Here is a 25,613-nt window from a genome sequence, read left to right as displayed (position 1 = left end):
CCATGATGAAGACTCGTTCATACAATTAATGTTATCATTAAATAAAAATTGTTAAAATTAGTTTATGTCAGTTTCTATAAAGCAGGGATGGATATTTCAGCATATTCACATATGACAGGAAACTATCGAGTCATTTAGTCTTTCACACTCTCGCTGTGAATTACTAGGATTTAAAGCAGTTTATATTTTGATCTTGCCTGATATAATGCTGTGCAAAAGTCTTAAGCCACCCATCATTTATTTATTATTGCACAGTTCTAAAAAACTTAAAAGTCAGTATTTGCTGTGACTACCTTTATGCGTAAATATAGTCTGAACGCTCTTAGACAAGCTTTCTGGTAAGTTGAGATATTCTTGTTTCTTTAAGCAGTTGTCAGGAATAGTTCCCTGGGTTTCTTGAAGGACATTCAAAGCTCTTCTTTGGATGTTTGCTGCCTTTTGTCCTCTTCTCTGTCAAGATGATCCCACAAAATCTAGGAGTACTTTTCTACATTGATAATTCCACCAATTTTGGCATGATATCCAACACTACAGGCTGTAATCCAGACTCAAACAATGACAGAGTCTCCACTATGCTTTACAGATGGCTGCAGACATTCACTGTTGTACCTCCCTCCTGACCTCCTCAGTAACTACTGATGATGATTTGAACTGAGAGTTTCAAATTTGGAATAATCACTAAATAAGACCTGCTACTACTGATTTCCAGTTAAGTCCTTGTGTAATTTGGCACACCTCTGTTTTTTCTCCCTGTTTCCCTTCTTTAAGAATGATTTCTTGACAGTTGTGTTCAGATCATTTCTGACCCAATTTGTAAGGACACACTGCATACTATGTTGAGATGTGCCAAGTTTTTGGCTAATAGCTCGTCTAAACTTATTGATGTGAAAATACTATTTTGTGTCTGTTGAACTGTGATATCTTGGCATTTTCTTTGTAGATTTGACTAAAGAAATGAGAAAGAAATGATGTGTTTTTGACAGACAGTTAGTAACAAAATGCATAAAGATGTGACTTAAAGTTGGTTCTTTGCTAAGTAGTCTGTTATGTGTGGACACAACGCTGGTTCATCCCCTGAGTTAGGTGCTTTTGTATGGTTGAACGATTCATTTTACAGTACACGGACTGGATTAAAATAGGTGAAAAAAAAGAAAAACTTTAGAAGAAGTCTGCCTCCTTAAAATATAAATATATATTTATATACATACAAGAAAATATAAAGTAAAATAAAGAGACAGCACAAATCAGTTGGAACATTTTTTTCCCTGCGACACCGAGGCTCTATTATTATTAACTGATTGCTTAATTAAAAAGTTAGCATACAGTATAGACCACAAATGTAACTGTGGCTGTATTAATGCATAAGGTTTCAGCTCACCGTTAAAGGAGGGTTGGCGGGGGTAAGTTCCCCCGGACCACAATTGCTGAAGCTGTGCCTCTGTCCGAGCGCTTAATTGCGTCAACTGAGAGTGCTCATTTAAAATAGGATGTACACACTAACAGTTTGCGCTGCTCAGCCCTCACACAGTGGCAGATATCTGTCAGGCGGGACTGGGGGTAGGCTCTCTCGGAAATAATCTGCCCACGCGTTAAGCTGCTTTATCCCCGCCAAGCCTCGGTCGGACAGAGACGCTGCAGCTCCGCTCGCAGTCACAGCCTCAATTAGAAGAGGGGCAGAGAAAGGAAAAGTGACCTAAGGTGCGGAGCAAGTTTGAGAAATCGTTTTCTTTTTTCAATCTAACAGTGTGTGAATCAGAAGTGTGCGCTGCTGTTTGCTCGGATACATGACTGGACTCAGACAGACGCTCCTGAAGCCGAACCTACTGCTGTCTGGGCAACAGCAAGAGGCGTAAAACAAGTTCACAGAGGGAATTTAACAGCCACAGCCAGACGCTGGCAAGGGTGGTATGGGCATGGAAAAGGCTGGAGTGTGGATATTCCTGATAACAGCTTGTTTAATTCCAGGTGAGCTACTCTGCTTTTACAAAAGCCCGTTAATTAATGTTAATGTGAGCCCGGTTTTGCTCAACCAGGTGAAAGTAGTGCTGTGTGATATTGCGAAATTTGATGTCGATCCGATACCAATACCAAAACCGATACTTTGAATCTGTAGAGGCACCTGTAGGGGAGAGGACTGTGCCATGATTTAAGAGATGAATCATTGTCAATTTCCTAATTCTGAACACAGTTTAATGACTACTAAATCACTGTGATTTTTACTTTCCACGATAATTAGTTAACAGCATAAAAGCACACCTTTCAGGTTTTCATGTACACCACAGTCAACATAAAAGGGTTCCTGTATTTTTCATAGTTTCATGTTTTTTATTTCCAAATAAAAAAATAAAATAAAAAATAGAACATAGAAACAAAGTATTGAACTGATCATGCTAATATCAGTTCAGTACCAATACTACACTCTAAAAACTATTGTTTAAGCTCAACAAAAAAAATTAACGCAACAGTTTCCATTAATCTTTTTGAGTTACGATAACTTATGTTGAAATTATATTGAACCAACAAACTATATTGAGTTAGGGGAATTAACTTTTCCTCCATAATCAAAGGTGATTTTAATTACCACTTACTTAATAATTGGTAGCTTAAAAACATGTTTTTAAGTTGTTTACTCATAAAAATTATGTTCCTCCAATTACTTTTTCCACATTACTTAAAATGATTTTTAAGTGTTATGTAATTAATTACAGCAATTACAAAAACAATTTTTTAAAGTTAATCATTTAAAATATTAAGTTGCTGATTTTCTTCATTATTATCATTGTTTTAGCTTTTTCTTATTTTTTTTTATTGTAATAGCTTTTAAAAAATGAATTCATTCAACATTTTTTTTAGCAAATAACTTTTTTATTTTTTAACTGTAGGCATTTCAACACTTCATATTTAAAAAGTGAAAATAAACCAGAAATTTAGATTTGTACCATCGTAGCCAAGTTAAACAATATGCTTTTATGTATTTAAGACCACAGAAATAAATGTGTTCAATTGGTAAAAAATCCACTTAGAAAACATTTTGTTACAGTAATACTTCCAAGCAAGTGTTCAATAAATGTCAACTTTCAGTGCCTACCAAACTTTGCAAGATCTTGCATCTTTCTTTTACACAATGCAGCAAACACCTTTAAGATCAATGTTACACATACAGGATTCAAAACAGTTAACAATTTTTGAAACAGAGTCAGCATCTTTAACATAATGCTGGTTCCATCAAGGTCAAGGAACAGCTTCTGAAAAACTTCTAAAGCATATTTCAGATCCTTGCATTAGCTCAGATTGAGAGCATATATTATGCCCATGAGTAACACACAGCACCATGGGAAATTCTGGCCCTCCAGGATTTTTGTTCCCGCACCACAATGGTTGCAGTCTTATGGTCAGATCCAGGGGTGTACCGGTCACTGATGATGGCAGTTTTCATTACCTGCCTTTCAAGGTTGGCCTTAAATTCTTCGGTGTCTTTGTAAAGCAAATTTTAAAAAATAGGTTAGTGAATTATACATTAGACTTTAATACTTACTGAATCTTAATGAATTCAGATGATCAGTGGAATACACACACACACACACACACACACACACACGATGCTGAATTACTTACACCAAACTCCATGAAAAGGTCCTCTTCCTTCTCTCCAAGGTATGTGATAAGGCAGCAGATGGCTACTTCTCTGTGTATTTCAGTTGAATTGTGCTATTTAAGAAAAAATAAAGTATGAGTATAAACTACATGGGTGACTGCCAACAAAGTGCATTTCAAAGCTACCCAAAATAGTTGTCCTACCTCAAGAAGCATGTACTTGATCTGCCTGATTCTCACTCCTTTAGCTCCTCCCCTTGAAAAAATGACGTCCATCAGTTTTAGGGTCAAGTGTAGCCATTCAAGGCTTACAGTGGTTGAACTCTTGAATTCCTCCTTTATCTGTAGACCACACAAACAGAAGAATTAAATCTTGCAGACTATTAGCTATTTTGCATTAATTAATGCTCTAATACATTAGTTAAAGATGATAGATGTGATCTAAGGGTACCCCAAGGGAACAAAAACAATCTTAGTGAAGAGAAGAGAGACATTCCCCACCATAACCATGGCGTAATCTGTAATGCTTTAGCAACCCTGTTTTTGTAGAGGTTTCAAATTTACACATTGTGCACTCCCAGCCCATTTTGTAAAAAATGTGTACCAACTTAACAACTCATTAATGACCCTAGATTATAACTATACTAACTGCTTACATAAAGTCTTAATGTTAAGTAGATTCACATAGCCTATGCTAGAATAATGCTACTGGAATGACATTAACGATATTTCACACAACCTGATATGTTAAAAAACAAAACCAGCGAAATTAGATTGCATTGTGTAGCAAAACTTTAACCATGCTTTTCCTAGCCACAGCAGCTCTCTCTAGCTGAAGACATTTGTCAAATGAAACTTTATAAGTCTTATCCTCTCCTGTGCTAAAGTTTAGAATGGTTAGCATTAGCTACATGTGGTAGTGCAAAATATTTCCTTAACTGTATGAGCACAACATGGTACACAAATCCACTACAAGTGACTAGCACAAATGCTTTGCTTTGTTAGAACAGTTATTTGTAAATGAAATGTTACTTACCTTGAAATGTCTTTTACATAAGCTTGCAAGTCCACCAAGCAATGCACCATATATGAATTTGCCCGGGCTAGTTAAGTGGGTAGGGGAGGGAACTTGAAATCAAAAGTTACAGTGGAGAAAAAATAAGTTACATATTCAATTTCTTTAAGTAATTACAACTTGAATTTTATTTTGAACCCACTAACATTGGGATTTAATTTCAAATTACATATCAAATTAATTTAATGTAATTACCAACATTATTAATTCAACGCAACCCCAAAAAATAAAGTCAGCAACTTAGAAGGTCTATCTTAATCAGTAAATTAGAATTTTTATCTTGCAGCCATGGATTTAATAAAGTGGTGGTAAAAGGCCTGATGAATTACTTTTTAGAGTGTAGCATTGGTATCGATACTACCGATTTTTGGATTGATCTGCCCACCTCCAGGTGAAAATCATAATTTCTCCGCTCTGTGGCGATCCCAGTGAATGGGATGAAGTCAAACAAACAAAATCATTTAGTATAAACAGGGTAACCCAAAAGATAGTGAACTAACCTGATTTTCAGAGCTTTACGATATTTATAAACCCTTATAACATAGAGAATTAACACATCTCTGACTGTTGTTTTATTAATGTACTCTTATGTTGGGTTGCCAGGTTGTGGATGGTTATTACTTCTGCTAAATATTAGTGCATTTTGTATGCTTATACACCAGGTGGATATATTAATACACATTACCATTAATAATAGCATCATAAAGAGTTTGCCTGTTGCATTAAAGGCAGAAATAATCTAGACATATTTGTTGCACCCCGGGTCTTTTTTTTTTCACTGTGATTGACACTTTCACAGCCTGAAACTCCACTCTCATCTGCCCGTCTAAGCCGTTTCATCTGTCAAACTACAATCAGCAGTGATCAACTCCACAGGAAGTCGTACACATTGTCAGCAGGTGCGCTGCTGCAATCACACTAAAAACACAGGTGCCAGCGGAGAAAGTGTGCCACGTATAAATGTGTGTGTATGTGTTTGGATGAATGGAGTAACTCTTGCTGTACTGTAACAGGTGCAGCGGTGTAATCACACTAAGCCAGGGCCAAACATACAGCTGTCATCAGAGTTGTGGTCTTGTGATATTGAAGCACAGGGTGGGTGGGTGGGACCGAGGTATACATATTGCGTAATGGCAAAAGCTATTGTGGCAGCATACAGACGCTGAGCTGCTCTGACATCTGCTGTGATTGCTTTTTTCGCTCGTTCAGTGATAAACCCCCCGACTCCTGTGTGAGCTGAGCAGTAGTTTGCCTGTGTGCATACATGTGTTATTAGTGAGTATGAGGCTGGTGCATGTGTGCAGGATTGTCATGCTGAAGGACAGAGCTGTGGATTAGAGCAGGGAGCAGAAGGGTGTAACAAGTTGATTGCTGCCAAGTCCCAGCCGGCTGACTGTTGCTGCAGTGTATCTGTCTTTTCTCTGGGCTCATGCAGACTCAGAGCACCTCTGCAGGTCTGTCAGATGGTGTAGGGTGTCACCAGGCTGATGTGAGTGCTGTCGCTGCACTGTCCCCCCACTTTTGGAATATAAAAGTTTGAAATCCGTGTCTGCGGACTGACACAAAAAAAGGCTGACTGAGACCAACAAATAGACATCCTCATGAATTCTAGCATAATCCACTGTCCACAGCTGGAACACACAGACGCTACCCCACAAAAATAATCCATCACAAACACACAGCCCGTCTGTTCCCTCCAGTTTTTTTTCTTTCTCTTCTGTGTACCCCTTTCTCATTAGAGTCTGCAAATAATACGGCTCCCCCCCGCCGTCCTCCATTGTCTCTCAAACATTTGCTCTTCCTTCACAGATATTTTCCTCATTTCTCTGCATCTACCTCCCCCTCTTGGCTCTGTGTTCTCCTTTCATGTCTCAAACACAGATGCAGCAGCCATCATAATCCTTCATGAACTGCCCGCTGAACACCGGCCAAGCGTACTCTCCACGTTCCTGCGCCGCCACAGGGATTACACACTCGCATAGACACAAACATGTGTGGGTGTGTATTACACGCGCACAAACACACGTGCACACAGATTCCAAACAAACACAATGAGAGCTTATAATCGATCTGGGGGGAAATTAAAGAGGAGAAGTTTTTTTTTTTTCATTTCATATTAGACATAAATGGGCTGGAGCTCACACAGTTTAGTAAATGGAGGTCTACAAGTCAGTTTGATGCTGTGCAACCTTTTTGTTGGTGCTGCTGTCTGAATTTACATAGTGGCATATATCATATCATATATGTCACTGTCAGGCCACCTGTAGTATGCACAAGGCAGCCTTCAGTGTGAGTGTTGTGTTTTTGTGCATGAGTACTCTACCTTTTAAAGAGAGCCTCTTTAAAAGTCTTACTATATTAGTTTTTTAATATCTGATTGACTTGAAGTTTTGAACTTTTTATAGTAAATTTCTGGCATAAAAATGGACTGTGTGTCAGTCAAGCCCCCCCAAAAAAGAGAGAGGGAAATAGTTTTGTTTTCCTCTTTTGCCAGTTTAATCACTCAAATGATTTTACAATGTGAATATAAAATAATAAAAAAGAGACACAAATAGAGTGTATAATCCCCGATCAATCACAGATTTGATGGCCTAAAGATTAAACTGCTAATCTGTCCTCTTCCTCTGTCACATCAGGTCAGTTTTTTCTTCTGGGTAGCAAAACACTGCAGTTCATTGCGGAAATCTTTATTAACAGAACCACGGCAGGTGATGAGATCAGTCTGAGTTTTAAAAAAAATTCTCAGACACATGTTTGTAGTTACTTTGGACAATTATCTCTTTGGTATTGAGTTTGATCTCTGTGAACCAGTCCAAACTTTGAATGTTCACCTGTCATGTTCATTTCATGAGTTAACCATAAGTTAGAAAGCTGCATTTGTCCAACAACTGAATGTTTAACTTGACCAAAATTGTAAAATAATTTACTGCTACCATAGCTGCAGATTTATGGCTACTGGTTGCTGCAGAGGTACTTTAAATTCATTGTCACATTAGGTCATAGTTTATCATTGGTTTTATGGTTTCAGACAGACTTTAGGAGTTGTTTTAATTAGAGTTTCAATAATTAGTAATCTCTTTAGGGCTGTATTTTACTGGGTGCTTACCTTTGCTTAGCAAGCAAAAGGTTGGTGGGTCACTTCCAGCCGGAGACACAAATCCCCTTTGGGTTTGTGTCAGGAAGGACATCCGGTGTAAACCATTGTCAGATCAAACATGGAGAGCGACCTGTTGTGGCGACCCCTTGTGATGAGGGAACAACGGAAAAAAAAGGCAGCTCTAAAGAAAACAGAGATCAGCATTTTTATAGGAACTTAAAGTAATTACAGCGACAACTTGTACAATAATAAAACTCATGCTTGAACTGTTAATTAAGAAATGAATTTGGGGATTAGTAAATCGATCGTGATAGTACTCATAAGTTCTGACTCTAGTTCTGTGAGTCTGTAGTGTCTTAAATTTGACTTCTGTTTCATTTTATGTAACTCAGAGAGTCTTCTCTTGTTGATCTGTGAGTGTTTTACTCTTTCATATTTTATTCTCCGCAGGATTAGACAGTATGAGTAAACAGTCACATTTTAAGAGGCCTTTCTTCCTTATTTTTTAAAAGCCTTCTACAACACCTGCAGCCACCTCTATTTTGAATTGTCACACAAATGTTACAATTAGCCTCTCACGTAATGGCGCAGAAAGATGGGGATATCCACTCAGGATGCGAGGGAAAGGTCCAGCATGGTCCTCTGGCTGTTCTGGCTGCACGTTGCACATTCAAGTGTGAAACAATATTGCTATTGTTTTGTGCTTTTCCCATGCTCTTCTGTTGCCCATGCAGTGCTGTTTATGGATTATTGCCATGTGGAGCTGTGAGGTCATTTCCCATACTCTAAACAATGGAAGAATGTGAGTGGACGCAATAGGAAAGAGGAACGTGGGAGAGATGTAGGGCAAATGAGATATGAATGTGGTGTGTGTGTGTGTGTGTGTGTGTGTGTGTGTGTGCGTGCGTGCGTGCGTGCGTGTGTGTGTGTCAAGTTGGTCTATTGGTTCTTACCTTAAGCCCATAATGAGCTCAGCTGCTGAGCTCAGTAGGGGGTGCTCTCAATGGGAGGTGTGTGTGTGTTAAAAACAAAATCGCACATAAGTGAAAGTGTGTCACGCCATGGATGAAGTTATATTATTATTACTCGCCCTGCTGTCTCATATTAACCAGATCTGATTAACAGTGAAAGAAAATTGCTACCCGGTAAAGTGAACTGCAAGAGCAAATCTTAAGCGGTGGGATAAGCAGCAAGTTAAAAGTCACTGCTTGACATCTTTGGGGTTAGAAGCAGGAAAAATAGGTACGTTAAGCAGATCTGTGGGGTCAGGAACCTTTACTGTAAAAGGAGACATTTTCATGCATGTAGCTGCAAACTATATGTGAGCCTTACAATGAAGGTGACAGCCTGTTCAGCAGAAATTTGCATCATTGTCACAAATTGGTGTAAAAAAATGTCAATCTTTTGGAACATGTGACTCCTCTGCAGTCAACCATTTATGATTATCTGGTACTTAAATAGTGATCTTTTTTTTAAATTAACAAAGTGGAACAATTCCAGGCTTTTTTTTTTTCCAGGCACCAACAAGTGTATATGCCACAGGTTAACCTACCAGTATGTGCCACCTCTTTAATCAAAATTATATTTTTAATGCTAAAATATAATTACTGGGTAACACTTTATAATAATGTCACACTATGAAGTGTTATTAAGGTATTAGCAAGTGCTTAATTCATAATTTGGCCTTCTTAAAATTCAAGTTTGTGACAGATTTCTAAAATATTTGTTTGTTTGTTTGACAGTTGGTCTAATAAATGTGTTAAGCAGTGTATAGTTAAGGCAAAGACTCCTCGTTATCTTTGGCCTGAATAACTTTATCATCTAATTCTTGTCACAGCCACTTGAAATGTGTTTCCGCTGCCACATTTGTGGCCCGTGTCCTAAATGTATTTAGCATACCTTACCATAATGACTGGAAACAGGGTGTAAGAGTTTGCCTGGCTTATTCAGCTGACTTCCCAGCCCCTCTGCTAATTATGGTACAGTATATTTCCTGAACTGTCTGGCCCACATAAATGTCACCACACATTTCATTCATCATGATTTTGCAGGCTTTGTCAAAGTTTTAAGTGCGAATTTAAAGAGCTAACATATGATTGAGCACACCAAAAGATAAATGCTGTGGCATTAGTGAGTCACTTTAGGATCCTTTTAAATGCCATTTACATATTTGTTTATAATCTTTTAGCCATTAGTGGAATTTTTTTGAGACAAGCTGTTATTTGTTACTTTTAAAAAGCTTTGACTTGAAGTTGAAGACAAATGCTCCATTGTTGCCTTTCTGAGGTGCTATATCACAGTATTACATGAAGTAAATGTACTCCATAGCCTGTATTTATTCTTGTCGTGCTGTCAGGCCACAAAAAATAAAATAAAAATGAAGGGCTGTCGTTGACACATTCTTAATGTTGTCATGATCAAATTCTTGTCAACAGTAAATCAAAGAAACTGCAGTTCTAATAATGAATTTTTTCATTTACCTAAAAACTGGACAGCCAGCGTATCATAGTGATACAGATATTTCATTCTGCAACCAAACAGCTTCTTTATTTCTGATGTTCATCTTCCACCAGCTGTGTTTACCTTGATTCAATATGTTTTCGGGGAAATAGCTTGAGTTCACTGGCAACACTTTTGTTAAATTTGAATAGGAGGTGATGGCTGAAATATTACATATTTCCATATTTAGAACAAGAAGAATGCTTCAGATTACTAATTATTTTTAAAAAAGTGAGACTCCAGTTACTGCAAAAACATCCACATAACTCTTGTCTTGACTAAATGGTTGGTTTAGAGCAGACTCTGAAAACAACTATTCATTACTTCAACCAAAGCAGGATATAATGATGAGCTGTCTATATGTACAGCAGTAAATGGATCATAAATTCTGTAATGCAAAGGCACTTTAATATCCTGAATGCTTTAATCTGACATTGCTGGCCTTCCCCTCTCCTACAGACCCCCCACAAAAGCACACAATGCATTAATGAAAATGAGCTTGCAAAGCACAGTGAACCCCGGCATTAATACAAAACTTGCTAATATCATAAAACACACAGCTGTGTTTGACCATGGAAAGATTTTGTTCATATTGTGCAGCTGGGTCCTCCTAAGAGATCTGTCCAAGCTCTTGAGTGCATGTTTGCATGCAAATGCACAAAAGCCTATTAAATTCTCTGCAGATGCATATGACGAGACCAAACAAATCTATTCAAGTACTGAGTTTATACACTTTTTCATGATTGGTTTCTGTAACGTGACAGGAAAATGACAACAGTGACATGTTATGCCTTTTCTCTGTAAATCTGTGTGATTTTGTGCCCCACAAATCAGTGTTCACAATCACAATTCAGTCTGGCAGCGGCTGAAATGGAACATTTGAATGAGGTACTGATTAAATAGCTAAGATAAGACAGTGAAATTAGACAGCAAATTACCTTTGCCTTATCAACTGTCTTAGTTCTTGATCGCACTGATTCAGCAAGGTGTTGGAAGATGGTTACACTGTGGTCATAAAGGGATGACATGGTCAGCAACATTACTCAAGCAGGCTGGGGTGTTTAAATGACTCACTTGGTGCTCATTTATGCAAAGTCTTTGATGCTAATATCCAAATGTTACAGAAGAGATTTGGATTCATGAGACCAGACAACGTTTTTCTTTTATTATCCAAGTTTTGGTGAGCACACAAGAATTATGGCCTCATTTTCGTGTTCTTAGCTGTTAGGAGTGGCACCCCATGTGGTCCAAAGCTGCTGTAGCCCATCTGCTTCAAGGCTTGATGTGCATTCAGGGGTGCTCTTCTGCATACTTTAGTTGCAACAAGTGGTTCTTGAGTTACTGTTGCCTTTCTATCACTTCAAGTCAGTCTGGCTACTCTCCTGACCCCTCTGACCTCTGACATCAACAGCGCCTTTCCCCACTAGATATTTTCTCTTTTCTAGACCATTAGAGGTCTAGAAGCCTTAGAGGTGGTGGCGTGGGAAAATCCCAGGAAATTTTTGAAATACTTATACCAATCAAATTTAATTCCCATTCTGATGCTTGATTTGAACTTCAGGTGGTCTTAATCATACCTCAGTGTATTTAACTTCTGCTATTTGATTGGCTGTTTAGATATTTGAGTTACCAAGCAGCACATAATAAAGTGGCTTTTGTGTGCCACTAGGTGACCGTTGTTGTGAATTAGCATTATATAAATAGAATAGACTTCTCACCCTTAGAGATAGGGTGAGAAGTTCGGCCATCCGGGAGGGGCTCAGAGTAGAGCCGCTGCTCCTCCACATCGAAAGGAGCCAGTTGAGGTGGTTCGGGCATCTGACAAGGATGCCTCCTGGGCGCCTCCTGGGTGAGGTGTTCCGGGCATGTCCCACCGGGAGGAGGCCCCGGGGCAGACCCAGGACACGCTGGAGAGATTATATCTCTCGGCTGGCCTGGGAACGCCTTGGTGTTCCCCCGGATAAGCTGGAGGAGGTGGCTGGGGAGAGGGAGATCTGGGCTTCTCTGCTTAGGCTGCTGCCCCCGCGACCCGGCCTCGGATAAAGCGGATGAAGATGGATGGATGGATGGATGAATGGATAAATAAAATAGAATTATTGAATTATTGCCCTTAATGGTACCATTTGATTTGCCAGAAACAAGATGTATTAGAGATGCTACTATCCATTCTTTAATTACAAATTCTCCCCTTTGTACTGCATAATCATCTGTTAGATGAACAGGTGTGCCTAGCAAAATCCAGTGAGTGCCTATGGGATTGTAGCTGCTCAGTTTGTCTCCCTGGTTGTATTTTCTTATTCATGATGTGCCAAATGTTTGCACTGGATGACAATGAGCCAACAAGCAACCACTCTGTTGTATATATTGCACAATGTGGTCAGATATAGTTTGGCGGCATTAAGCATGGTGTCACAGAGAAAGACGTCAGACATGGCAGTTACACATGCCATGCTTTGCTAATGTTCCTCCATACCATCGCGTTTGCTGGCTTTCGAGCAGTGATTTCCAGTACACACATCTCTGGATTTTCTGGATCTTTTGATGATTTCATGCACAGTAAAATACAAACTCTTACCCAGAGAGGCCTCCCCATCTTTACTTCAGAAAGTCTCAGCTTCGTTCAGCTCTGATACTTTTAAGATTTTTTATTCTTATTTATTTATTTTACATCCATTAATGTAACAGCCTATAAAAAAAAAACCTGTGAGGTTTTTACCAGGCAACTTTTTCCACTGATCCCATTTAAAAAAAAAACATCAGTCCTTAGTATCAAAGTCAAAATTTGCATGTGCTTTTCAAAAACCCAACAGTTTCAGTTGAAGCATTTGAATACATATTCATGATGATATGTCCAACAAATTATAGGGGTTAAAAGATTTGCTAATCAGTTTTCTGGTTACCTAGGTGCTAGGCCTTAAATCTGAGCCCTTGCAATGTTGCTTTGCTGGAGATTTTCAGTGCTAAGTGAGTGATTTCCCATGATGCTTAAAGTTCAGAGAGTGGTCATACGATTTGAAAAGATTCTTAACAGTCCTGATTGAGGCAATTGAGTTTTGAACAATGCTCTGGAGTTCACTTTATGTTGGTAATGAACTGTGTCTAGATCAGCAAGATCTGTGGAATTAAATTAGAGATGCAGCTGTGTATTGTTAGCACAGCAATGATAAAGTGTGTAACAAGACAGTGCACTCCAGGAGTAGTAACGCAGCAAATATCACTGGAGCACTATACGAGCCCTCGGGAGAACCACAAAGCTGTGTTCAGTCCTATCAGTTAGTATCTTTATCATAAACCCACTCTACTTCCTAATCCACAGCCACCTCTTTTATCATAAACAGACAGTTGAAATTAAAGCTCAATACTAATTCAATAGATCCAAATGCACACAATCTGAGACTGGCAAGAATAGAGCAAACAGAAAGTAAGCTTCCATAAAACAATGATGGGAACTTACAAGCAAAGTCGAAAGTTATTAGATCCTATTCTGAGCTGCTCCCTTATTCAAAAGGGGACCCCACCCACAGCTGGTAGCATTGCATATTTAATTTGGCAGATTTTTACACCGCATGCCTATTTTTGCATGCCTGGGGATGTTTCACTTGTTAGGTGAATATGTAAACGGTTATTCTTAAGGAGTTGCTAAGCTAAGCTGATAATACGTCCAAAGTAAATAAGGAAACCAAAACTAACCAAATTAACCAAAGGCAGGGAACTGATGAAGATGGAGGGAGAAACACTAGACTGTGATGTTATGTGCTCACATTTATTTAAATTTCAAATGATTTTTCTAATGATACTACTCAAAGTGCTTTAGACATAACCATATATTCATACAGTACTGTATACACTCCAAGCACTTTATCTACCTAACAGCTATGGTCAGTTTAGAATCAATTAACCTAACATGCGTGTCTTTGTACTGTTCTGCTACTAAACCCAGAATACATGGAGAGATTGCGTTACAGGGAAAACATGTAAACTCCACACAGAAAGCCCCAGCCGGGGCTCAAACCAGGACCCTTCTTAATGTGAGGCAACAGTTTACCACTAGGCGACTCCTGCTGTGTTATACAGTGGATGACACAGGTGACGCTTTATATGGAATAAACAGGTGCAACCTGATATAAGGAACAAAGCATGAAAGCCTTTTTTCATTGGATGCCTGCGGTGAACCTTTAGAGCTCAAAGAACTACAACTTAAGAAGAAATATGCAAACAGACAAAATGATGATGGCTGTTCATTCATTCTGTTTTCCACATGAAAAAGAAAACCCAATTACATTTTGATAAAAACATCTTTTTTTGAAGTGGGTCAGTATTCACTCACAGTGGTCAAACCGGTGGTTCAAGAATGGTAAAACGAAATAACTGAAAAGCAACACTTTTAAATGTTATTGGTGATTATGTGCAGGTTTTTTTTTAGCACAGGAAACAATTAAAAAATAAATACTAAAGAACATTTCTATCCTGTTTTAACCATTTCTGTGCCAGCTAACATTTAAAGCCATAAGAACTGGATTGGGTCCATAAAACAACTTAGTTGCGGAAAAAGATCAAGGATCAGGTCCTAATCAATACCTGCATAAAGTTAGGAAATTATTGTGTTCATTATAAACTTAAGCCAGAAAACACTTTGACTATAAATTACTGCACATTTGTCTTTATTTAATTTTTGTGACGAGGACTGTGCTGTCAGCCTGGAGTGTATTTCATGCTCTAATTTATTCTCTGTGATAAAAAGTAAATTATGGACTGGATTATGGTCTAATGGACTCTATTCATAACATGAAAATATTGGCCTGCAGTGATCTTATTTGTTTTCTTCTTTTTTTTATTATTTCAACCACGGAAACCCCTCTGTGTGCAGATTATGTCTACGGTGTCTAATGTAGAATCATGGTTTGTTTGGTTAGTTCCGCTAACTAACTTGTACTTGTGTGTGGTGGGTGTGGCTCTGTGTTGGATTTGTTGAAGGGGATCAGTAAGTCAGTGGGAAAAGTAACAAATCACGCTTATTTTTATCTCTCTCTAATCCACAACCTTCGACCTCAGCTGACCCGTCACGCTGCTGAAATCACCTCTCACAGCTCAGCTCACTTTATGAGCTCAACATGTTTGCTGAGTGTGAACAACTTAAAGCACACCAATCTGACGCTGTCAGCGCATGTGTTTGTGTGTTTGTTCATGAGAGTGTTTGTGTGTCTTTAACCTCTTCTGCTTCTCCTCCAGGAATAAATGGACAGACTGTGGAAATGGATGATGGGAAGTCGGGGTATGTTGGCTCAAGGGTGGATCTGCTGTGCCGGTTCATTAACAGCTCTCCGCCTGTCAAAATCTCCCAGGTATTAATTGCTCACCTGAATGAATGTACTATGCCAAGTGTATACGGTCCAAATTGTACTAAATCAGAAAAACACAGTTTATCCGGTCCAGGGGGTGCCTCATTTGTCACCCTCCCATCAAGGATGGCAGATGGCTGCCCCTCCTTGGGCCTGGTTCTGCTGCAGGTTTCTTCTGGTGAAAAGGTACTTTTTCTTTCCAGCTGTCACTAAATGCTTGCTCAGTGTTGATCGTCTGATTGTTAGCGTTTTCCTTCTATTATTGGAGGGTCTTTACCTTCCAAATAGAGCACCTTTAAATTACTATTATTTTCATTTTGCGTTATATACTGTAAGTAAAATTGAATTGAATCGAAGACTTTGACAGGTGGGATTGGCTCCAGTCCCCCCGGTGACCCTAAAAATGGATTGATAAATGGATGGATGGATGGATATAATAGACAAATAATAATTATCAGTGAGATGAAAAAAACCACAACTATATTTCCAAAACTAAGACTAAAAGTAGAGTTAGCTGAGGTATGATAAACTCTTAAAATAAGGTTTTTAGAGACAGCCTCTTAAACATTTTAGTAAATGGGACACAAATCCAGTAAATCCTGCAGTAATTCACCTTTGCATGCAAGCGTGGTGGACATAGATAATAGTAAACCTCCATCTATTTTCTAAACCGGTTATCCAACCAGGGTCATGAGAGGCTGGAGTCTATTCCAGCTGACATTAAGCAAGCACCAAGGTAACACCCTCGTCAGCCACTTACTCTCGCATCCTCACCTATAGCTAATTTAAACTCACCAGTTAAGCTAATATATGACTTGGGTCTTTGGGAGGAGACCTGAGAACCTCCATGCAAGCAAAGAAAAACATGCACACCCCACATAAAAAATCCCCAAACTGACCATCAGGTTTGATCCCAGAGTCATCAGGCTGTGAGGCGCAGGTGGTAACCACGGCAACACGATGTTGAAAAGCTATAATGTTTTAAAAACATGTTTTCTATTCATCAACAAGCCACAAGAGTCTTGTTGAAAATCCGCATGCACTAATTTCACTAATTTCAATGGCGGCTGCAACAGTGGATTCTTTTTGCCGCTTTTCTCTGCTTAGCAGTTGTCTTTGTTTCTTATTGATGTTGCCTCTCAGAAACATCGTGAATAGCACTTCAGAAACAACTTTCAGAGGTTTTTTAAAATTGTTTTTGTCAAATATCGTTCTTGAATACACCCCCTGTTTTCATGTCTGTGTTTGTTCTTTTATGCCCTTCATAACTTATGACAGACAAGTAGAGACATGAATCCACGCTGCATGTGACAGCAGTATGGTGGGACGTGAGGAAACTGTTTCTTCTGTTTCTTCTGCTTTTCAAATTAAATCCACCATAGAGAGCAAAAACAGGAATACATAGAATCAAATTTGAAGAACTGAACCAGCAGTTTTGCCACTGAAACCATGACGTTTATAGTATAAGTATATATTACAACACAGAACAGGTTTTTAGATGGATTTCTCACTGGTGATTTTCACAAATAGTAGAAATGCACTAACATTTAAAAATAAGATAGCACTGCCAGTCTTGTAAGCTGCTTTTTATCCCTACAACATATGGATTGTCCCTGTGGTAAGAAGTCAATCTAAATCTATATTCGAAATCTGGATTTGGTTGAATAAAACAAATAAATAAATAAACACTGCTAAATGCAGTCTGGTCCATAAGTATTTGGAAAGTAGTTTTCACAACTTTCCGTCTCTTCCCCGTTATAGTTACATCCAAATGAATCAGTCAAGATGTATTTGAAGTGCAGTTAAGAATTACAGACATTTTTTTAACCCCACGTTCAAAGTTAACTGAGCAAACTGTCATAATTACGCTCATGGATTTTTGTAATCACATGAAGGCAAATCATTTGCAGCCCATGACTGAAACCAAATGCTGATTTTCTTCCTCTGAGATGCTTTATCAGGTTGCTGCTTGTTTATGTGTATTTCTAAATTCAGTTTTGTTGCTAGTAAGCGACAGACATGCTTAGTGGAGCGTGGTCGACTAACTGGCTCAGTCATTTTCGGCTTATTATCTTTTTGCACTGCATTCGATTAAATCAGAAAGTGTCATTTCGAAATTCATCCTGCTACTTCTGCCAGCAGTCGTATTATAAATAAATCCTTTTGGCAGCCATACCTGCCCACAACCTCACACACTGACTTAGCAGGTGTGTGAGAATCTGGTTTGCTTTGGATAATGAGCTCTTTCTTTCCTTCTCCCTGCTTTTGTTTTCCAATCACTCTGGTTAAAGCCAGTCGTAGTTTAATCTGTGCAATGAGTGTTCCAGACATCCTGAAAGGTGTCTCTAGTTCATAGAGTCTGACTGGAATAAGCATACCACCTTGAGCTTGTTCTTTACTTGGCTTCGTAATAAACAGGAAAACAACTCTACAGTCATCTAGGTCACTTGTGTTCCTGTTTGGTGTTGCTGAATTGGCCAGTGTCTTTCAAATAGCTGATTTTAGACACTCCTTAAGTTTCTCCCGTCTCTGGTGGATGTCTTTTGTCTTTCCTGCCTAATTTCACCCCATTAGCTTCTCTTTGGACCTCATATTGAGAGAATATTGAAATTAACTCCAGACCTTTAGTCTCCTGAATTTATTAGTACTTCTTATCACTAAGTTGTTCAGTGGGTTTTGTTCCTGGAAAAATGGGGCACTATGTAAAATGGGTGTAGTTAACAGTTAATGTAATATTATTTAATATTTTGATCACATCCTGATTATTTGGATCCAGATTATTAACTGGATTTTGGACCTCCTAACAGACTGACCATGTGGTGAGGATGGTCTCAGCTAACACTCAGCACAGGATCACCACAGGGCTGTTGTCTCAGCACTAAACTCTTCAAAACACTGTCATCATCAAGTACGCTAATGACGTCACCATCCTGGGCCTCATAAAAGGTGGGGGATGAGTCTGCATATAGGGACTTGGTTAAAAACAATGTCTACAGAGAGGAGAATGACCTCCTCCTCCTCAACATAAGAAAAACATATGAAATAATTGCAGACTTAAGAAAAGACCCCCCGGCTTCTATAGCCATCAATAGGACTGAGGTAAAGAGAGCTGACGGCCACAAGTTCTTTGGTCTTCATGTGACATTGACTATGACTGTAAACATCACAGCAACAGCAAAAAAGCTCCAGCAGCAGCAGCAGCAGCAGCATTATTTCATCATGCTGCTCAGGACGGCAGAAGTGAGCAGTCATGCCCTCACTCAAGCTTACAGAGAACTGATGGACAGCATCCTGACTCCTGGCATTACTGTCTGGTATAGAAACACCACCCAAGCCGAGAGGAAGGCTCTCCAGAGAGTCTTAAAGACTGCAGAGGGATTATAAGGCTTCATCTTTCATCAATGAAACAAACCACTACAAGATAAGAGCACATCATATCATCAAAGACATCACCATCCTTAATAACAATAAAAAAACAATCAGCACACAGCCTGAGACGCAGCACAGCGGACACAGCACACTTCCACTACAGCTTCTCTCCTGCCACAATCAGAATGATGGCAAGAAACAAAATAAGGACTGACTAAAATACACACAAGTGTAATAAATATTTCCATAGCATGCAATATGTTTTCATACTATAGTTATTTAAGTGCTTATAGTAATTTACAGTGACTTGCTGTTCCTTAAACTTGGAATAACTTGAAATATTGTCCTTTAATTTATCTTTGTTTTATTTGGCTTTGACTGTAATCGCTGCTCAATGTCTAGGTACTCAGACCCAGTGTATGTGTACAAGTGGCAAATTAAGATTTTTTTAATCTATCTTATCTGATTTAATTTTAAATACATTTTGATGTACAGGGATGCAATTACAAAACTTGTGCCACTGTCTAAAAAATGATGGGCCTGACTGAAATGGGATAAACTCATTTCCCACAATAGCAATGTTGCCTCAAATCATATTTGCTGTGTGACATCTGTGGCTCATCTAAGCTCTTCCAAACTTGAGTATGATGTTCTCCATCATGTTGGGCATCTTTTCTCCATCGTGAATCATCCTTCTTTCTTTAGGTAACATGGCAGAAACTGGTGAACGGCACAAAGCAGAACGTGGCAATAGCAAATCCGTCCCTGGGTGTGTCTGTGGCCCCGCCCTACAGGGACCGCGTTACCTTCAAGAACGCAGCAGTAAGACGACGAACTCCCACCCTTGAAGACACCACCGTCACCTTCTCTTCGCTTCGCCTCTCTGATGAGGCCACCTATATCTGTGAATACACCACCTTCCCAGCAGGAAACCGAGAGAACACAGTGAACCTGACTGTCTATGGTAAGGCAGAGATTTGTATGCCTTCCTCCATCCTCGACAGGAGATGCTGGATGTAAAATTGTTAGAGTTATGATAAGCATAAAAGGTTCATGCCTTTAGAAACTGTGGATTCATGAACAAAAACCTGTAACGTGAGGCCCATATTCAAATGCATCTACTCTTCATGTTTCTCTAATTTTAACAGACAACATCAATCGCCGTCATCATGTCTCTGCCAGCAGGAAAACCAATATGAATGTCAGAGATGACGGATTTGGTTATTTGAATATTTAGAATGCCAGTGCATTGGTCTCCTAAAAATATCAACAGTCCCACCGTCCTTTAAGCTGCTTATTACAGAGTTTTTTGATCATCTGAACACTCACAGTCAGACATGCCAGGACATTTGAAGACATCATATTCAAATTTCAGGTGACTGCTGTTCATACACTACATGAACGAAAGCTTATGCTTAATCGTTGAATTCAGGTGTTTTCATCCCTACACTTAGCCTCCACAAACATTTGTGAAAGAATCAGTTGTTCTTAAGGTGTTTAGGAAACACAGCAACTCTGGAAAAAAAGAGCCAGACCACGTAAAGAATCACAAGTCGCTGAGTACTGAGCTCCATAGTGCGTACAAGTTGCTGACTCAGTAACTGCAGAGCTCCAAACCTCCTCTTACATTAACATCAGCACAAAAACTGTGCTGGGAGCTTCCTGGCTCCTGTAGATGTAACGTGTGGCCCGGTACTTTTGTCTATACAGTTTATATAAGGTCAAAGCCATAGTTTTACTTATCAGCACTTCCATCAAACATTGTGTTGTATTACATTTTCACAGTTCGCCCAACAACTCAGATGAGTCTGTCCACACCAACACTGGTGGCTCGTTCATCCAACCTAAAAACTCCAGTGGCTACCTGCGTCTCTTCCAATGGAAAGCCACCCGGTACAATCAGGTGTGTGGGAATTCACTTTTCCTTTTCACAGCGTGCTGTCCTCTGATAAAGGTTTGCCTTTGTCATCTTCAGATAATGAGAGTGTTACTGCTAAATCTGTCTCATCTCCATGCTTTCCTCTTTTTAAAAACTTTTTGTCCACTAAAATAAACATTTAGGTTACATTTACTGCATACACATGTATCTGTGCATCTCCATTAAGTCCTCACTGATGTGAGCAGGTGGGAGACCAGGGTACCAGGAGAAGTGACCACCCGAGAGTACAGGAACTCAGACGGGACATTCACGGTTCAGAGCGACTACATTTTGGTGCCCAGCAAAGAAACACACAGAGAGACGCTCACCTGCGTCACCACCTACAACGAGGAAGTCTACACCGACAGCGTCACCCTCGATATTCAGTGTAGGCCTCTTTTAAACCTAACAACCGCATGACAGTACAGGCACTGAGAGCTTTTGTTGTGATAGTATTGCCAGCTAAATGTTTGTGCATGTGTGCACCAGATGAGCCAGATGTTTTAGTGGACGGGTTTGATGGAAACTGGTACCTGAACCGAGAGAATGTTCAGCTGAGCTGCATAGCTGATGCCAACCCGGCCGTCTCTCTGTATCAGTGGAGAGTGTGAGTATAGCTCTAACATTTATTTTCTTACTTTCAGCACTCATGTAGCAGAGAGCAGACCATTTTCACTGGCTTCACCAGCGTGGTGTCTGAGTGTGATTCCAGCTTCTGCTTCTGCATTATATTAAATTGTCATTTGACTGATTAATGGTCACAAACACCATGTAAACCATTTATACTATTGACCAAATCACAATAGTGTCAATTTAATTCAGTTTAACTCATTTTTATGCCACCTTGGGTGCAATGGCCGACCTAACAGCTCATTCAAGAGCTCTATTTTTAGTTGTCACAGAAACCCTGTCCCACAGCGACGTAAGCAGGCTTTTATATAAAGAAACAGTTCAAATAATATAGACTGAATGTCACTTTTAAGCTCTTGCGAGCCCTGAAGTGAGGTTCACTCTTGGTTTTATTTCTTTCCCTTTTAGCTTCCTATGATAAAAGCATTCTCTCTTCTTTTTCTGGGGAGAGTTTACACAATGGTCTCTGTTGTCCTACTAGTCACCGTTTTAGCTCCAGATAGCTCCAGGAGAAACCTGTTTTCATTCAACAGTTCTTCATTTTCCTGGGAGATTTCATATCTAGTGGCAAATAGTGGTAGTGAGGCTTATAAGAACAGAAGGTGTTTTTATAATTTAGCTTCCACATTGGGAGATCAGTATCTGCTTCATAATTAAAAAGTTAAAGCCTAACAGCTGCTGCTTAGTGTCTAAGAAACATTGTAATATCTGGTCGTACTTTATCAGTTACACAGGAGTCTATTATTCCTAACGGCTTTATATATTTTTGTAGCTTCTGTTTTGTGGTGTACTCCTGGGTTTGTAAACTCTGATTTCATACCACTGTGTACTTCGCAGGATTAATGGCACCATCCCGAGCAACGCTGAGATCCGAGACAACGTCCTTACCTTTAAAGGGCCGGTCACATATGACCTGCAGGGAATCTACGTGTGCGATGCAACAAACAGCATCGGGACACGATCAGGCTCTGTGGAGGTCAGCGTTTTAGGTAAGATTACCTGAATTTGTCTGAAATTCAACATTACTGCTTCTGATATTGCTAATGCTTTACTATTAATAATAGTAATATATAACACTCCTTGAGAAACAAGGAAGGTTCTGCTTTACACTCACATTTTCCGTGCTGGACATTTTTTGCAGCTTTTCCTTAAAAGCGTGTTGTTGTTTTTTTTCTGCAGAAAAACCATTACCGCAGATCGCAACGAGTGACGTCATCAGCGTAATCGCCTTATTATTGGCTGCTGGAGTGCTCCTGGGCATTACTATCACAGTCCTGGTGCTTAAAATAAGAAGTAGAAAGTACGACGCCTCGTACGTAAACAGCTCTCCATCTTTTTACTTCACACATGCCTGTTTTTCACAACGCGGTTTAAAGCCTTTAATACATCACTTGTTTTGTTTTCTGCTTGATCAGTGACTCTCCGTCCAGAAAATTGTCCCAGCCAATAAGAAAAAGACCAGCAGATGATGTTCAGGTAACGTTTGCACTGAGTGGAATTTAGATATCATATATTTAAAAATTTTGTAAAATGATTTGATCAATTTATTGGCTAATAAAATAAAAATAAAAATAACATTGTTCCGGGCCACTACTGAGAGGACAGAAATTTCAGTGAGGACTTTTATGTCGTAAAGTATGTAACTATAGTTCAGGATTTGTATGAGCTTGGATACAATTACCCCTCGTTTCTTCATGTGTTGCTTCCAAGAAGACAGACTTGTTTTTTTTTACGTGGGCTTGAGTTATAGTTTTCCAGGTTCATGAAGGTCTTTTAAAGCTTTTCTTTGGCCATTAAGTGCTTTTTCCACTGTTCATGACCATTTTTAGATAAATTATTAGTTTGTTTGTTAAACCACTTAACACTGACTGAGTCATTCAAGCTTAAAAAAAAATCACCTAACTCAAGGGATAAACCAGTGTGGAGTGTACACACTGGTTCAAAAGAAAGAACCAATTTTAAATTGTACTGTTAGACACTTTATTACCGGCAGCCTGTTTTTTCCCCCCATTTAGTTATTTGAATGTCAACTTTAACACAGGCACAAAATAGTAATTTGGCATCTAGATGATCCCCAAATAGGTTCCAGCCAAAAACTTTTACTGGTGTGCAGTGTGCTCTTAGGAAATTTCAAGTAACTGGACAAGTGGAAGACAACAGAAGACCTGAAAACTATTTACAGCAGATAAACAGTATCTGAAGCCACTTTCTTAAGAAACAGGAAAAAAAAAACCCAGAAAAACATGACACAGGAGCTGAGAGATGCATCTGACCCCTCTCCTGAATACTCTGCTGTTCACTGATGCCTCATCAGGATTGGTCACAGTGGACGAGTGGGTGTTAAGAAGCTATTCTTAATGAAGGGAAACAGGGAGAAAAGGGTGGAGGTATGCCACATCACACAAGAACTGGCCTGAAAATCAGTGTCAAATTTACAAATGTCATTAGATATCAGTTCAGGAGAGAGGCACAGTTACTGTCTTCAGCCATCTGTAAAACACTGTGGAGGTTCTATCATGGTTCAAGGCTGCATTTCAGCCAGTGGTGAACATCGATTATAGTAGATAGAAAAACATGAACATAGCAAATGACCACAAACACACTTCCAATTCTATCCAAAGCATACGTGGAAAGAAAAACACACAGCGGAGCACTATCAGTCATGGATTGTCCTCCCCAGACCCTGGACATCAGTATTAGCCGCGTGGGGTCATCGTGACAGAGAATGGAGGAAAAGCCAGCCAACATCCAAAGAAGAGCTTTGAATATCCTTCAAGAAGCTTGAAGAATTATTCCTGAAGACTAATTAAAGAAATTACAATAAAGCTTGACTGAGAGTGTTCAGGCTATGTTGAAGAATAAAGGCAGTCATACAAAATACTGACTGTAAATCTTATTAGAATTGTACAAACTCTTTTTTTTTGCCTTATATGCATTATGTATTTTCATGTAAGTTTGCACCTGTTTCCCATCTTCCTAGTGAAATTTAAAAAAAAATCACAGATGATTCGAGACTTACTCACAATACTGTAGATCTTTAATAAACACGCCTCCTTTCTTCATAGCATTCAGGACGGTTTTACGAAGAGCTTCCAAGCACAGCTGACTATGTGAGCTACAGACTGGCCTGTAACAAAGAGGATTACCCAGAGCCCTACTCCCCTCCAATCAACCCTCCTCTTACATTTCTTCCCCAGCACCCCTACCAATCTACTCCTCCAAACCCTGCAACGACCATCAGCAGCACCGCCGCATCAAGAAACACCTTCTCTCCTCCTTCACACACCACTGCCATCTTTAAATACCCCTCTGTACCAGGTCTGTCCCCTCCTCCCCCAGGAGTAGCAGCGTACACTTTTCCCAAAGAGCAGTATGTCTGAAACGACATCAGCGACATGAATGAAAAAACAACCCAAACATATTTAACCTGACTGGACTATCGGGCAGTGTCTCTGCACCACTGAGGACAAGGACAATAAAGGTTTGGCTGTTGGACTTTGAGTTAAGGCCAGTTTGGAAACATTTTCTCTCTTTGTCCTGATTTATTGTGCTCTATTTGTTCAATGAAAAAAGGAAGGCTGTGACCCTTAAAGGTGAATTGAATTTCTTTTGAAAAATGTCTATTTCATGGTTGTATTAGATTTGATTATATCAAACTGAATGGATGGGATTATCTCTTGATGTGGTTGATTACTTACTTTATCCTCTATAGCATCATTTTGTAAAAAAAAAAAAGGAAAAAAAGAAAGAAAAGAAAAGGGGAAAAAGAAAATGGAAACAAAAAGAAAAAAGAAAATACAGTTTCCTACTTGATATTTGATTCCCATTGTCTTCATCCTGTGGAACAACAGATGTTACCTTTTGATTTTACCTCTTGGTTTAATGTAATACTACTGCTGTGCTTGTATTTTGTATAATCTACCTTTTTTTCTATGTAAAGAAAAATGTTTTTATTTACTGAGGAGATTATGTGATGATTTGTAAAGTTGATGTTTTTATTTGTGGTATCTGTGGGTTTTAGCATTCATTGACACTGGTTGTTTGATGAACTTGAATTTGTAGCATTTAAATAAAAATGATCACATAAACGTA

At 39.1% G+C, this 25,613-nt stretch overlaps 1 protein-coding gene across 3 annotated transcripts; it reads left to right on the top strand.

Annotated features, from left to right (window-relative positions):
- The first annotated feature begins 1,388 nt into the window (after positions 1-1,388).
- nectin1a (nectin cell adhesion molecule 1a) lies at positions 1,389-25,613 on the top strand. Of its 3 annotated transcripts, none has more exons than XM_025910974.1 (10): positions 1,389-1,965; positions 15,495-15,607; positions 19,679-19,937; positions 20,759-20,876; positions 21,098-21,279; positions 21,381-21,498; positions 22,359-22,510; positions 22,701-22,821; positions 22,937-22,997; positions 24,587-25,613. In XM_025910974.1, the coding sequence occupies exons 1-10, from the start codon at positions 1,908-1,910 to the stop codon at positions 24,899-24,901; spliced, it is 1,497 nt and encodes a 498-aa protein (XP_025766759.1). In that variant the 5' UTR covers positions 1,389-1,907; the 3' UTR covers positions 24,902-25,613. The 3 variants fall into 3 exon arrangements, with proteins under 3 accessions (XP_025766759.1, XP_025766760.1, XP_005472244.1); XM_025910975.1 differs by having other exon boundaries at positions 1,390-1,698; positions 22,701-22,833; XM_005472187.4 differs by having other exon boundaries at positions 1,390-1,965; positions 22,701-22,833.

The sequence above is a fragment of the Oreochromis niloticus genome, linkage group LG10, assembly GCF_001858045.2.
Source record: "Oreochromis niloticus isolate F11D_XX linkage group LG10, O_niloticus_UMD_NMBU, whole genome shotgun sequence".
Lineage (NCBI taxonomy): Eukaryota > Metazoa > Chordata > Actinopteri > Cichliformes > Cichlidae > Oreochromis > Oreochromis niloticus.
The sequence above is the reverse complement of the archived record's forward strand: the minus strand, read 5'-3'. Positions and strand labels throughout refer to the sequence as shown.

What these genes read in the sequence shown, in the direction of transcription:
- nectin1a (XM_005472187.4), top strand. Translation starts at nt 1,908, where the DNA reads ATGGGCATGGAAAAGGCTGGAGTGTGGATATTCCTGATAACAGCTTGT. An exon ending in CGCCTGTCAAAATCTCCCAG is followed by an intron (nt 15,608 to 19,678) that starts GTATTAATTGCT and finishes TTCTTTCTTTAG; the next exon opens with GTAACATGGCAGAAACTGGT. An exon ending in AGTGAACCTGACTGTCTATG is followed by an intron (nt 19,938 to 20,758) that starts GTAAGGCAGAGA and finishes ACATTTTCACAG; the next exon opens with TTCGCCCAACAACTCAGATG.